The following is a 14,555-nucleotide window of genomic DNA, read 5'->3' on the forward strand; positions in this document are numbered from 1 at the left end:
ACTTCAGTTAATACTATTACAACTGTTCAACAGAATGTTTGCATACGTTCATAGAGGGTATGAGATGCTCAGGGAAAAGCAGCTGATCAGATAATTTCTATAACTTTAGTCAGGCAAATACTCCTTCAATAAAAAACAAGGAGTAAAGGACACACTGAATCCTACCAAAGCTTCCAGATGCGCTGACCTAATCTGTTCAGATGAGTGGCATCAGCAGGGACGACCACAAAAAACACGACCGGCTTGAAGAGGGCCATTAAATGCGAAAAATAATTAAATTCACTCATGTGAATTTTCAGCCACAAGACAGTGTGTGTTAAATAAAATTAAGGCGGATGGTTTAAGAACTAAAATATACATTTAGAATGTTTTCACAGCATAGCATACTTTCTTCAGGAATTTAATTTTTTGCCACCCTTAGAAATATTTCATACCAAAACCGGAAGTAAGATGAGTAAGATAAGTAAGATACGCATCTCAAAACCTTAACTGGCGCCCAATGGAAAAGAGTGGATTGCATACAATTACACTCACCTGACGGACTGTGAAACTTGACCCGTACATGACCTCTCACGCCCTGCTTCCTGTGGTGGCTCATTAGTGGAAGGCTGCACCTGACCGTCTTTGTGAGTTGCCTCTTCCTCATCACCAACTGAGGACCACTCTTCTCTTCCTTCCAGGTCACTCTGCAACGTCATAAACCTTATATCTGGCAAGGTTCGAAAAGCAACTTTTTTCTGGATATTTAAAACTGGACCCTAAGACCGAAACACCGAGAAAAAAGTGATAAGGAGTAGGCACTTACGGTATGAGACTTTTCTGAATACAAAAAATATTTTGTTGCATGCTGATCTCCGAATTGTGTAAAGTGGAGTAGAGTATATTTTTATTACAAGCATTTCTGGAATCATAATCCTTTATTATAATTTCTCTACTGACATTTTCATCCAGCAAGCAGAACACGTCTCTATAACATTGTGGCTTACTCAGACTATTGTTAGTAAACTAAAGTTACACATGCCAACATAACCTGTCCAGTACTCCAGAGTCTTCTTTACTAGTTCTCCTGTTCACCATGCCACTGCCAATCCTCCACTCTGCAACACATCGCCCATTCTCAGTGCCAACGTTTACCTCTTTTATAAATCATTATCCCTGATTTAGGTATGCCATACTTTCAGCAGGCAGAGCACAGTGATGGGTGGGTGGCTAAGGTTGGTAAACTTTTATCGTCATAGACAACCAATTTTTCTTTGTGTATATCCCTCTAATCTTTGATCATTTCTCATATCCGTACACCAACTTCTGTATTATTTAATGCCTTGTGATTTAAGGCGGGTACTGGTACCCGCTAGGCAAGTATTAGTAATTCATCCCACGCCATAGCACCCCCCACTGTGCCGGATCTGCAATTTAAGTTTCTCAGGATGTTTATTTTGTCTTTTACCCACTTTTCGTGTTTCTGTTTTCCATCCTTCTATTTTCAGAGGTGTTGCCAATCTCCAGTTGTTGGAGATTTCCCTCTTAGCTATCAGTAATGCAGTCTACCAATTTACATTTTATTTTTGCATTTTGGGTTCTAGGCTTGTCGCCCAATACAAACACCTTGGGATGGTGCAGGCCAGATCAGCCAGTTGTCTCAGTCAATATGCTTTTAACAGTATTCCAATATTCTCTGAGTTTATAGCAGGACCACACAATGTGATGCAATTTTGCCTGTGGCAGGCAATTTTGGCTTGAAGCAGTGTAGTCTCACAGGAGTTATGTAAATTTGATGACGATAATTACATTGACACGAGAATTTAAGAAAATAAATTCACCACTTGCCTTTAATAACTTCTTACAACCGAGTAAAGACGTGCGACGGTGCCTCTTCTCATCATTATGTGCCGATGTGGGGAGGAATCTAAATGTCATGCAGAAAAGACTAGTACAGCAGCCTCTCAGGAAGGAGAAGATGCACACTGAGGTACCAATTAAACCACCTGAAGCAACCTTTCACAGCAGTCCTGTGGTAGAAGTCAAGGTGAGGAAGGCAAGGGCCATAAATGATGGCCCTGAAAAGAATGCAAGGTGGGGCTAGCATATGGCAGAAGGTGAGGCAGGGACCACACAGCAGCCCGGTATAGAAGAGAAGGCAGGGTCCACAAATAATATGGCACAACATATCCTGAACTGAGCACATTATGACAGTTTATTAAGTCACCTAAGAGTTCCGTGCCTTCATGAAGGCACATGACATGCAGTCTCATGCCTCCACATGCCCATGGAACTCCTCGGTGACTTGTAATATCCTTTAACGTGCAGTTTGGGGCATGTAATCCCATGCATTACAGTTACAGAGTTAAACAAGCACTGGCAAATGCAATAGGTTTTGCTTTGCCTATGCTTTGTGCCAGCTGTTATTCACTTTGCCATTACCAGATGCTTTAATAATGTACCAGCACTGGAACAGCTACCAGCAGCAACAGGCCATGCTAAAAGTATACAAAAAGTGTTTCCTATACCTCCAAGATGACTACCACGTTGCATCAAAGCCATCTTGAAAATACAAACAAAAAAGGACTATTTTCTATACTGTCTATATTCTTAAAATGCAACAATTTTGCATCACCAGTATGTTTTTCCTCTATAATATTTTGAATTCAGTTGAAAATCTAATTAGTCCGGCCCGCATTGGCCTAATTCATGAAGTGGGAACCGGAGAATTGTGCCTCCAAAAAAGCCTCTCTCTACATCAAATATAGAGGCCACAGTACTGGCAAAGGTGCTAGCCACACACCTCTATGAGATGTGCGATAGTTTGAATAATAGGCACCAATCTGGGCTTATGCCGCACAGAGCCAAACAACAAAATTAGAGGCCTCTACAGCATACTCCAAAGAATCAGCATTATTCGAGACCCAGTGGTGATTTGATCACTGGACACCAAAAGACATTTGGCTCGCTCAAGTGGCCATACCATGTTGGTGATGGGAAAAATGGGATTCGGATCGGCGTTTATAGACTGGGTCTGACTGCTTTACAAAACACCACTGCCTAGAGTGTGCTTTAATGAGACACTATCATGAGGATTCTAACTGGGAAGGGGAACCAGGCAGGGATGCCCATTGGCCCCCTATTATTTGCGTTGGAAATCGTGCCATTAGTAGAATAGCCCAGGAAGGTAGCCTTGCTGCCGGGCTTGCACTGGGACCCCGGATTGGGAGGATATGATTTCCCTATATGCGAATGATCTGTTACCGTATTTGGCAGACCCACTGTGGTCTATCCCCGGGTAGTGAAAATACTTCATATTTTTGCAACATACTCTGGGATTCAAATAAACTGGCATAAGTCAGCGGCATGCTCACTTACGGGCTGGCACCCACTGGAGAACCGGGTCTGCTCACTGCAGTGGTCACCGTCTGGCTTCCAATATTTACAAATATTTATCACAAAAGTCTTTCGAGACTTCTATCCTCAGAGCCTGGAATATTGGATCGGTTAATATAAAGCAGACGTGGGCAGATGAAGGAAACTACTGATATCCCTGATGGGTAGGGCAGCGCTCTACAATATGATCTTACCAAAATTCCTCTATGTTTTGCAAAATACACCACACAAAATCCCTGAATATTTCTACCAGGCAGCATAGGCGACCACCAGGATGCTATTGAGAGACTGTGGCATTCCTAGTATAGTTCAGGATACTGTGACGAGAGGCCCGTATGAGGGAGGCACTGCTCTGCCCAATCTTAAATTATACTACTGGGCGGCACAGTTTAAGGTAATTAATGACTAGGCATTTGAGGCGCATTGGGATCCTGCCTTTATGTCGGATAAGAGAGCTCTGTCCCTAAGAGTATAATTGAAGCCACTCCACAGCCATACTAATCTACAAGAGGGTCAGGCCCACATGGCCACAGTGATCCAGACATGGAAGAAGGTGATCAAAGCGGCTGGATGGGAGGAGAAAATTACCCTAGAAACACCATTATGGGACTTGGGCATACTTGTGGGTCTGAAAAAGCTGGAGGGCTTCCAACAGTGCGATTTCATCAGAATCTTCAAGGTAGGGGACCAGTGGGATGGAAAAGGCATGTTGTTGTTTGAGAACCTCCAAGCAAAATATGAGCTAGCAGACTCCCAGAGATTCCATTACATACAGGTTAGGCATACCCTACACAGCCACACTAGACACCTAGAGGAGATAGCGGAAGAGAGGTCGCGTTACAATATAGACGCCTAGCGACCCCCTCACATTGTCATGCAAATTTGCAAATTTATGCTACCCTAGTCCCGAATTGTTTGACGCCCTTATACAAGTTAAAAAAACAGAAGGGAACGGGATTTGGGCAAAACTGAGGAGGCAGACTGCTCGCGATTAAGGACGGATTTCACACAACTCAAGATATTGCACAGGGCATTTTACACAAGGACTAAACTCCACAAAATGGGCAGACTTCCTAACGACAGATGCTTAAGAGAATGCAACCAAAGAGGGCCCCAGATATATATATGCCAGAGACTGGCGGCCTTTTAGTAGGCCACACAGGGGCACGTAGAGAAGGCAGTGGGAGACCCGGTCAAAATATCAGCATGGACAGTGTGCCTCAGCATCACGGGGGAGCAGGCGTTACCGAGGCAATCTCTCTTGTCCTGTAACATAGCATTAATGGTTGCCAGGAGGAACATTATAAAGGCATGGGGCAGCGAGAGGCCTCCCAGCACGAACCAATGGGCTCAAAACATGGACTGGTATATGCTAGCGGAATGGAAAGCATATCAAAAACAGAGATGCCTGAAGAAATCTGACACAATTTGGGGCCCGTATAAGGCAGCGAGGGAGTAATGGCACTAACCAGAAGGATATCATGGGCCAAAGAACGGGAAAACGCTTGGAACTTGCAGAGCTGTCAAACAGGTTTACCTGCCAAGTCGACCTCAAGCAATGCGTAGCAACTGTTAATTCTGAAATATTTTTCCGAACATGACCATTCCCTAAGGATGCCAAAGTTATACTTGAGCAACTATTGATTTTGTGAAAAATGTCTTACCTCTGTTTTTACAGCTTCTTCATTTTGTTGTTTCGCATGGTGCTGTTTTTTTTTGCTAGTTCTGGATACCAAAGTCTCAGTATCAACAGAGGGACCTGACAACACATTAAAAAAAACCTCAAGATTTCAAGTTTTGATAGGATTCACAAAAGAACAATTTTCTTTTACTACATGCAAGTCATCAGCTTCAAACACAACAAACTTAGTCACCTACCAAACACATCTCTATGCATATTTTGTTCTTTCTGACAGAAGTCAGTCTTCCAAAAAGATCTGATGGTTAGGCACCCAAGTTGAGTGCTTTTATTCCAGAGTTCAGTGGCTCGGGTGGATACAATGTTTTGATGTGGGTGATTTCAGCATTGGTTCTCGGCTATTCGAAGGGGCCTACTGGGCAAGTGCAGGAGTTGTGAAACATCAGTTTTCAATAGTGGAATAGTTCTTGTTGGTAAAACGCTGGTGTACACGAAACATATTCTGAAAGAGTTGTAATGTAACAATTTTGCACTGAGATGATTACAAACTACGATTGGATGGATGTATGCTTAACCACTTAAGGACAGAGTCCTCCTGACAGCCACAGACATCCACAGTGCAGCTAATAAGAACGCAATTATTGCCACACATGGACAAAATGCTCCTGGTGAAAAACATTCTTTTCAAAAATCAAAGTCGGGGCGTGAGGGGACCCTTGCGCCCAAAGTCTTTGGAATTGTATTGTTTGCTGTGATGCGCTGGGTGCAGAGCAAACTTATGTCACAGTAAAACAAAGTGAAAGCAGACTGTGCAAATTGCACTGCCTGTTTCACTTTTGATGAAGACAGGGGGCATAACTCTATCCTGTGAGCAACGATCAAGATGGGAGAGGCAGCGCTTGAAAGAGGACGATTTCCCCTTTCCAGCGCAGTCCCTTCCCTTACTAGAGTTAAACTTGCTAGAATGGGTGGAAGATCTTTTGCTCATCTTGGACCAACCCTCTGGAATGCTCTCCCTCCTCACATCCGCAGGGAGGAAAAACCACGCCAGTTTCAGGAAGAGTATCAAGACCTGGCTGTTTGACCAATAATCAGGAACATCCTGGCTTTCCTTCACTACTTCTTGTGCTGTGTCTCGGCGCCGGGAAACCCTTTTTGGGTAGCTGTTGCGCCTTACAAGTTTAAAAAATAAAATAAATAAAATAATAAATAGAGAGTTACCCCTCAGAGGGCGATCCCCAAACAGGGATCCACCCCACCAGACACTAGGGACATGTTTGTTGGTAGGTTGCAAGGGAGCAGCTCACCTCACTGGGCACAACAGTCTATCTGCCCTTCCCAATCCCCAAGGTGGCGTAGAAGGGGTCTCTACTGCCAATCAGCTCCCGTCCAGAGTGGCACAAAGCCCTAGACACTAGAGAGAAAAAAGGCAAAATAAAAGAGCAACAATCTTTCTAACTCCCCTGGGGGTGAACTTGGGGCCCCAATATACCCCCAGTAGCAGAAAAGCTCACAAGACACCTGGGGAAAAAACAGCCCCCAAAAAAGCGGGGTGGTATCCCACCACGGCATCTGGCTGTGTACCCGCCCCAGAACTGGCCCCAAAGCCTTTCTGCCCTCGAAGGGGGATATATTGGGGTTATTACCACCAATCTGCCCTCACAGGGTGCAGAAAACCCACTTGATATCAGGGATACATTTATTTTTAGGGAAAGAAACACGAGCTGGGACCCAGCCGACAAGGCACCAGGCTATCCCCCACCACAACAGCCTGCCTTGGGTCTACAGCATACCCATACCCATGTCAAGCGCGAGGGAATCTAGATTTTTTGGGCATCGTTTTCAAATATGGGCCTGCAAAGTGAGGGAAAATCCTAATATCTTCTCATTTGCCATGCTGAATGGCTGCACTCAGGGAACCCTATGAAACCCAGACAATTCTGGAATGTAGGCACGCAGGGGAGTCCATGTGGTGCGACGAGCGTGCTTCCCATAACGTTTTCAGACCCAGAATCTTAAACTTTGACTAAAATCATACATTTTACCGACATTTCTTTAAGAGAATGTTCTGGATTCTGTGGACCTAAACAAAATGCCTGACACCTAGCACTAACTCACTTCTCCTGATGAAAATGGCTTGGCTCCGCGACAGGAGCAGATCAATCCAGGGACTATGCTCATTTTGCTCCATAGGTAATGCACCAAATAATGCCATTTATCTTTGCACTGGCTCATTAACAATAATTGACTGGATCCTTGCTTTCCAGATGTTCAGAAAAACATTAGCTACATTAATTTGAAGTTCCTTAATGGCCGAAAGTGCAAACAGTAGCAATCATTTTTTTAAACATATTAATATTTTTTCATAGTGTTTCTTTTGATTATGCTGCTCGTAAACAAATAATCTATTCAACAACATCTTTAACAAATGAACTTATATCATTTGGATACATTTATAACAATCAGCTGACAGGAAACCTGAAGGGTGTGTGGAAATGGTTTAGATGGAATCTGGCATAATGGAGCAAAGATCATTGTGTAGCTGTTATGCAAAACGATGTCAAACAGGATATTCCCGATCCCCATCAGAGAATAGGCAGATCGGTTCAGATATGTATCAATCCCCAGCAACTGACACACACGGATTGCAATAGAGGACATGCACATATTAAAAACAAGTCGTGTAAAGTGATTACATAAGTGTGACAATTGCGCCTGAGGCAGTTAATTGCCAGTGATTCAGACCAGTGGTCTTCACTGTGGGGCACCTTTCCCTTATCTAGCGGGGATTGGAGGAGATCAAACGAGTGCAAACGGCACTGGAAAGTAGGATGATTGAGAATACCTCGGGCACTGTAACAGGTTTTGAAAATGGTCAAACTGGTAATCACTGCAATATTTGAACATTTTATGTATGATATAGTGAGGCAATTAAAGGTAGCAATTAAATGTCTGTTTTGGAAGGTATTGCCTCATCCCAGTCTTTTGTTTGCATGGAATATATTTATTTGGAGAAACTACAAAGAACATTACCATCCAGTGGTGTTCAAATTAAGATATTAGTATGATCATTAGTCCCCCAAATAGTTTTGGGATGTCTACCACATAAATGATATTTTGACATCAAAATTATGCTTTTAGTTTTCCGTGCGGCTTCACACTAATTGAACAGGGGCAGAGAAGAACACCTAGGTATTACACAGAATTGAAAAAACAGGAGGAGATCATAATGAAGGCAGAGCTACAATCTAAGAGCACTCTGAAGAAAATGTCAACCATTAATGTAATGCCAATCTGAAGCAAGACTGTCCCGGAGAGAACAAAACGGAGTAGTGTGTCAAAAGCATCCAACAAGTCTAACAAAATGGGAGGCCTGACCAATACAGACTGCCAAACTGATGGGCACAATCCTAACTGTAAATGTTTTATTATGATTTTTTTCAACAGATGTTTATGCCAGATTGAGTGCAACCTTTTCTGACAAAATAGGTTACAATAGATTTGACAGAGAGTGGAAACTGAACAAATGGGATGGATTCAGCAATGGCTTCTTCTGTAGTGGTATTCCCACTGATACCATGAAACATTGAAGAGTGCAACATGAACAAGCATTTGCAATGCAATAGGTCTCGCATTTGCGAGAGTTGGAGCTGTTGGCATTGTAAATGACAATGCCTTTTATTCATTTGTTTACGAAAAGCAAGGCTTGCAGTAAAAGAGACTGCCAGCCTTACTTGTCATAAGCAAGGACTATAAGTACAACGTGCTTGTTTAGGCACCTATTGCATTGCAAATGCTTGTTGGAACATTTCTGTCTGTATTTATCCATATTTATTTTTTGGCCCTTTTATTTGTAATTATCCATATTTATTTTTAATATACAGTAAATTACGTACATTTAATTTGTTTTTAACTCTTCATGCTCTCAATCTGCATGACTATTGACTGGGAATTCATGAACAACAACAAGGAGAGTCCATGAGAAGATTCTCAATTTTCAGTTTTTTACCACTTTTCAAAATAAATACAGACTGGAAACACATTGTTTTCGGTCTGTATTTATCTGTAAAAATCAGTAAAAACAGTAAAACTGGGAGCCTTACTTATAAGGCGTGTGTCTGCAATCAACCTGGGTCTATTGCAATTATTCTCCTGGCTCTTCTCGACAACACATTCAAAAGCTGATTTCAAAACTTTTTGGAGGCTTGAGCAAACTAAAGGAGAGACAGATAAAGCTACATGTGAATGACTCTGTTAAGTCAGTCAATCAAACCTGGTGTAGAATTCCCTATATCCAGCGGCAAGTGGAGGCTGATTGCCACATGATTTCATTAAGCCAGTAGTGTGGATAATAGTCCCCGAGATTGTAGAGGGAACAATTAGACAGCCCAACCTAGCTTTCCAAATAGAGAGACACCTCACACCATGCATTAGAGTCTTGGTACACCAACTCAATGAGGCTCATCAGTTTTCCCAAACGTACCCTCAAGAAGGGTTATCCTCATTTAGAATGAGAGGAGTTGTTGTGTTGTCTTATCCCCTTTGCCACTCAGATAGCTGTACTTAGGTACAAGACCCTCAACTTCAGCTCCCGCATCTTATCTGTGGCAGAGGTCTTTCAAGAACGAATGAGAAAGATTTACAAGGGATCCTTAAATGTTTCAGACATCTTGGGATTTGGAAAAACCAAACCGCTGCACAATGCTAAAAGTTGTAAAAGTTTGTGTTACCCTGGCAAAGACCAACCTCGTGTTACATAAAAAAAACTTTTCGAGTTCTATGGCCATATTTAGTTTCTTGAAAGCATGCGGCTTGTTTCTGAAAAAGTAGAGGTTTTCACAGCAGAACCACTCTCTCAGTAAAATATTGTGTTGCTTCTCTTAAAAAGCCACCAACTGTGCCAGATACATTTTGCCGGAGTCAGTGCTACCCTGAGAGATTTCACAAACAAGGGCAAACATACAGGAGATCTCAAGAATTCAAGGGTACATTTGATAGCATCAGAGTAGGTATTGTTGAAAGAAACGATAGAAACTATTTTGCCCCTGGGCTGCAATCTTTATTAATTGTGAATGAGAGTCTTGTTGGCCTTGAATCCATGACTGACCTTGCAGGAATATGGACCTGAATCACCGAAATGTAGCTGTACCTACAGTTAGGACGTATGAGCATATCCACCCATTCGTGGATCGCCAGGCCCCTATCTCCATTTTTGGTGCTCTGGAGTCAATGATGTATTGAAAGGTGGTGTCTGCAGCTCCACAAGCCAAGAAAATTCCACAACTCGGGGTTCAGATCACACTCCCCAGCAGGGATGCAACTAGACCCGAACTGGGGGGGAGGGGTACAATTTTGAACAGTCAGACAGCTTCAGAGCAGGGGTCAAATTACTCCTGGGAACTCCAAGGAGAAACTTAACACTTTTAAATGTTGCATTTTAATACACACTGTATTAGTAAACCTCAAAGTAAGGGGAATTTCATGTTTGTGTTCTAGTTTCTCGGCCAATCAGTAAAGGGTCTTGGCCCAGTTAAATTGGTAGCAGCATAACTAGACTTAAAAATATTTGTAAAAGATTTGGATAATCTCCCTAACACTTACACTGCATTAGTAAATGCATTAGTAACTTGTTGGATATGGGTACAGTTTTAAGTACATTTGGTTAGTTAGTGTTCTGTTCCTACTGTGTTTACCAGCATATAATCCCTATACAATATTTGCAAGATAGTATATTGGTAAACAAAACATCTCTCGTGCTGTCATGGGCAAGACACCTCATGTCAATGCATTGTAACACAAAGGCTATCGAATCCAACCTCCTTCACAATGCAGACCAGTCCAGAAATCCAGCATCCCATCAAATATTAATGGAACTGATCCGCCTGAGAAGCAACTCACATTAGGCATAAAGTTGGTTGCATAGCAACTCGAAGCATCAAAACCGGTCATCAAGTGTTTGTATCCATAGGGCTGCCATAGAAAAGACCAGCTACCTAAACTTGTACATACCCATAGACATTGGTAGCAGCAGACTATAACACCATTTGTAAAACAAAGTCTGCCAGCAGTGCATGAAGAATGCCTGAGGTGGTCCTTGGATTATTTATAAATGTTTTCACTGATGGCACAATAAAGGTATTTTAGTATGAGTTTGAACCTGGTGGCAGTATTATGAATTAAGACTTCTTATGCAAATGATTTGTAATGGTGTAACATGTTTCCTGCAGGAATGAAATGGCAAATGCATACAACTGAGTTCTAAAAGAGTGGTGGGGCTTAATAAGAGAACTAGACGACAACAAACACACGACTGCAAGAAGTCAACAATCACACCTATACAATAAGCTTGCCGTGCCTAACACTATGTTTTTCCGTTTAGAACTTCTTCGGAGTAAAAGAGCCCATACATTATCTCAAAGCCTTCAAGTCCCTCACTTCCGTCACTCCTCCTCCCCACAACTCTTTATTTAAGAAATGTTGAAGCGCGCGCGCGGATGTTAAGCACTTCCTGTCTCCCTGGAGAGGGTGCCTGCGCGTTCCACTACGTGCCTCAACATTTCCCAGTTAGCTGCAGTGGAACCACGTTTCGAGTTGCACTGGTTTTTAGCAGGAGTGTTTGGTTGAGTGGACGCCCATAAGACCAGAGGCTGTGGCAGCGTTGAGGCGCAGTGATACACGGGTACGTAAAGTTATAAGTATTTGATAGTCGTTCTTTCCCAGTAGTCCCAGTGTTTTTGCGTATGTGTTGCTTCATTTCCTCCTTAAGTTGCTGTTATGTTTTGGGGACCTGTCTATTGATTGTTAGGCCAACTCACGGGTGAATATTACAGCGCATGCGGTGTTCGGAACCTTCACTGTGTAGTCTAGAAAGTCGAAAGGGAAGGTTATGCTTGGCTTTGCAGGGACCAATCTAATCTCTATTACTACCTCTACCAAACATCTGCTAGTATTACTATTACCGTCTGTTCTTGCCACTACATCTGCCCTTCATTCCACTGTACCTGTTTTGATTACGTTTGGTTTTATCAGCACCATGTATAATTAAATTCAGGATATCTTCAGGGAGGCAAATACCTGCAAGAGTTTGTTCAGAGTTGAATGTGTAAAATGCACATTAATGAAGAGTTTTTATTTCTTATGACTTGCCGTTTGACAAATTCCACATTTAACATTTAACTGGCTCAATGGTCAATGTTTGGATTTTGTTGAACTTTGGCTGCATAATAATAAAAAACGGAACTTTTATATTTTCCATATGTTACCGCTGCCGCATCACACAAACTCAGTTACTGCAACCGCCAACCCATAGCCCGATTACTATCACCATTAGAGATGGAGGAGCTAACAAATTAACAAAGAAGGCGAGGCAAGGGTCTGGCTTGGGTCGAAGGCCCATCATGCACGAGCTGAACCTCAGAACAATTTGCCATGTAAACCATGCAACTAACACCACCTAAAATATGATTAAGTCTTTTCAAAATAAAAGTCTTTTCAATATAAACAAGCAAACAAACACCCCCCCCCCCCGGCCCTCACTTACCAGATGCCGTCTACCTCCGGCCACAGAAACGCTGGAGCACGCACACCGCAAGTCGGCCTGGAGCGCGCCTCGGAAGAGACACGGGAGGACGCCGTGAGCGTGCACGTTGGCGTTCACAGACCTGAGTCGGCTCGTGCTCAGGTCTGGAGCGGCTGGTGCACAGCTCTGACTGCACAGCTCTGACTTGGGACCTAGCAAGGCGACTATAAGTCTCGTTGGCGGCAGCGCTTCGCACTGCAACGCCAGCGAGACCTAATAAAAGGGCATACAATGGAAAGCATGTCAGCTAATTACTTCCCTAACTAAGAAAGGTAAGGAATATGCTACTTACCAGTATGCATCTGTTCTTGGCATAGAGGGCTGCAGAGTGGTACATTTATGAATAGATCGCCATCTGGTGTTGGGCTCGGATGATTGCACTTTGTTTTTCTTCTGGAGAAGTCTTTGTCGTCATAGAGGACTCCTCCTCTCGGTGTCAGTGCGCATGGGCATCGGCTCCATCCTTAGATTGTTTTGCCATAGTAGGGTTAGATGGAGTAGTGTAGTATAGTACATAAAGATATGCCCATGTAAGTGTATCTAAATAAGATAATGTTGGGACAGACACAGGTTTCCGGGGAGGCAGGGAGGGCATGTACCACTCTGCAGCCCTCTATGCCAAGAACAGATGCATACTGGTAAGTAGCATATTCCGTTCGAGGCATATGGGCTGCAGATGGTACATTTATGAATAGATTGTAAATCAGTTACCTCCCTAGCGGTGGTCACCAGTGTCTGTCGCAACTGTTTGAAATAGAGTTTTTAATACAGCTTGGCCCACTCTGGCTTGTTGTGCAGCCTGTACATCAACACAGTAGTGCTTTGTGAATGTATGTGGTGTAGACCAAGTTGCTGCTCTACATATGTCATCTAGGGGAATGTTCCCTAAGAATGCCATAGATGCTCCTAGTTTTCGTGTAGAACGAGCTCTAGGAGGAACAGTTAATGTTCTCTTTGCTTTAATGTAACATATTTGTATACATCTTACAATCCATCTAGCGATGCCTGCTTTAGAGATAGGATTGCCCTTATGTGTTGGGGAAAATGCTACAAATAGTTGTTTAGTTTTCCTGAAGTTTTGTGTTCTTTCTATGTAGTACAAAATGGCTCTTTTGACATCTAGTGTATGTAGAGCCCTTTCTGCCACCGTCTGTGGCTTTGGAAAGAAGACTGGTAATTCCACTGGCTGATTGATGTGGAATGCTGAAATTACTTTAGGCAAGAACTTTGGGTTTGTTCTAAGAACCACTTTATTCTGGTGTAACTGTAGGAATGGTTCTTGTATTGTCAATGCCTGTAATTCACTTACTCTCCTGAGTGAGGTAATGGCTATAAGGAAAGCCACCTTCCATGTAAGGAATTGTATTTCGCACCTATGCATAGGTTCGAAGGGTGGCCCCATTAGTCTGGTGAGTACTACGTTGAGGTTCCAGACTGGGGAAGGTGGTAATCTTGGTGGAATGACTCTTTTAAGGCCTTCCATGAATGCTTTTATCGCTGGTACTCTGAACAGTGATATGTGTTGCCTGTTTTGTAGGTACGCTGCTATAGCTGCTAGATGTACTCTGATAGATGTGTACGCTAGATTACATTGCTGTAAGTGTAATAAGTAGCAAATAATCTCCCTTGTTGATACGTCCAGAGGGTTGATATTGTTATTAGTACAGTGTATAGCAAACCTCTTCCACTTAGCTGCATAGCATGCTCTGGTGGTTGGACGTCTCGCTTGTTTAATTATCTCCATGCAATTTGGGGGTAGATCTAAGTACCCAAATTCTAGGATTTCAGGAGCCAGATCGCTAAGTTCAATTGAGTTGGGTCTGGGTGCATTATTTCTCCATGGTTCTGTGTAAGGTGCATGGGTAGAATTCGTAGCTTTTGATGTGGCACTTGTGAGAGTTGCAGGAGCGTGGTGAACCACGGCTGTCTTGCCCACGTGGGTGCTACTAGTATCATGGTCAT

The 14,555-nt window shown here is 42.9% G+C and overlaps 1 protein-coding gene across 1 annotated transcript in view; it reads right to left on the reverse strand.

Annotated features, from left to right (window-relative positions):
- CEP95 (centrosomal protein 95) overlaps window positions 1-14,555 on the reverse strand; it is a 754,590-nt gene that overhangs the window by 432,999 nt on the left and 307,036 nt on the right. The window contains exons 9-10 of the mRNA XM_078654338.1: window positions 5,040-5,134; window positions 535-758 (exon numbers count right to left, since the gene is read on the reverse strand). Of these exons, the coding sequence (XP_078510464.1) occupies window positions 535-758; window positions 5,040-5,134 (319 nt within the window). The remainder of the gene's footprint in view (window positions 1-534; window positions 759-5,039; window positions 5,135-14,555) is intronic.

The sequence above is a fragment of the Lissotriton helveticus genome, chromosome 7 (assembly GCF_964261635.1).
Source record: "Lissotriton helveticus chromosome 7, aLisHel1.1, whole genome shotgun sequence".
Classification (NCBI taxonomy): Eukaryota; Metazoa; Chordata; class Amphibia; order Caudata; family Salamandridae; genus Lissotriton; species Lissotriton helveticus.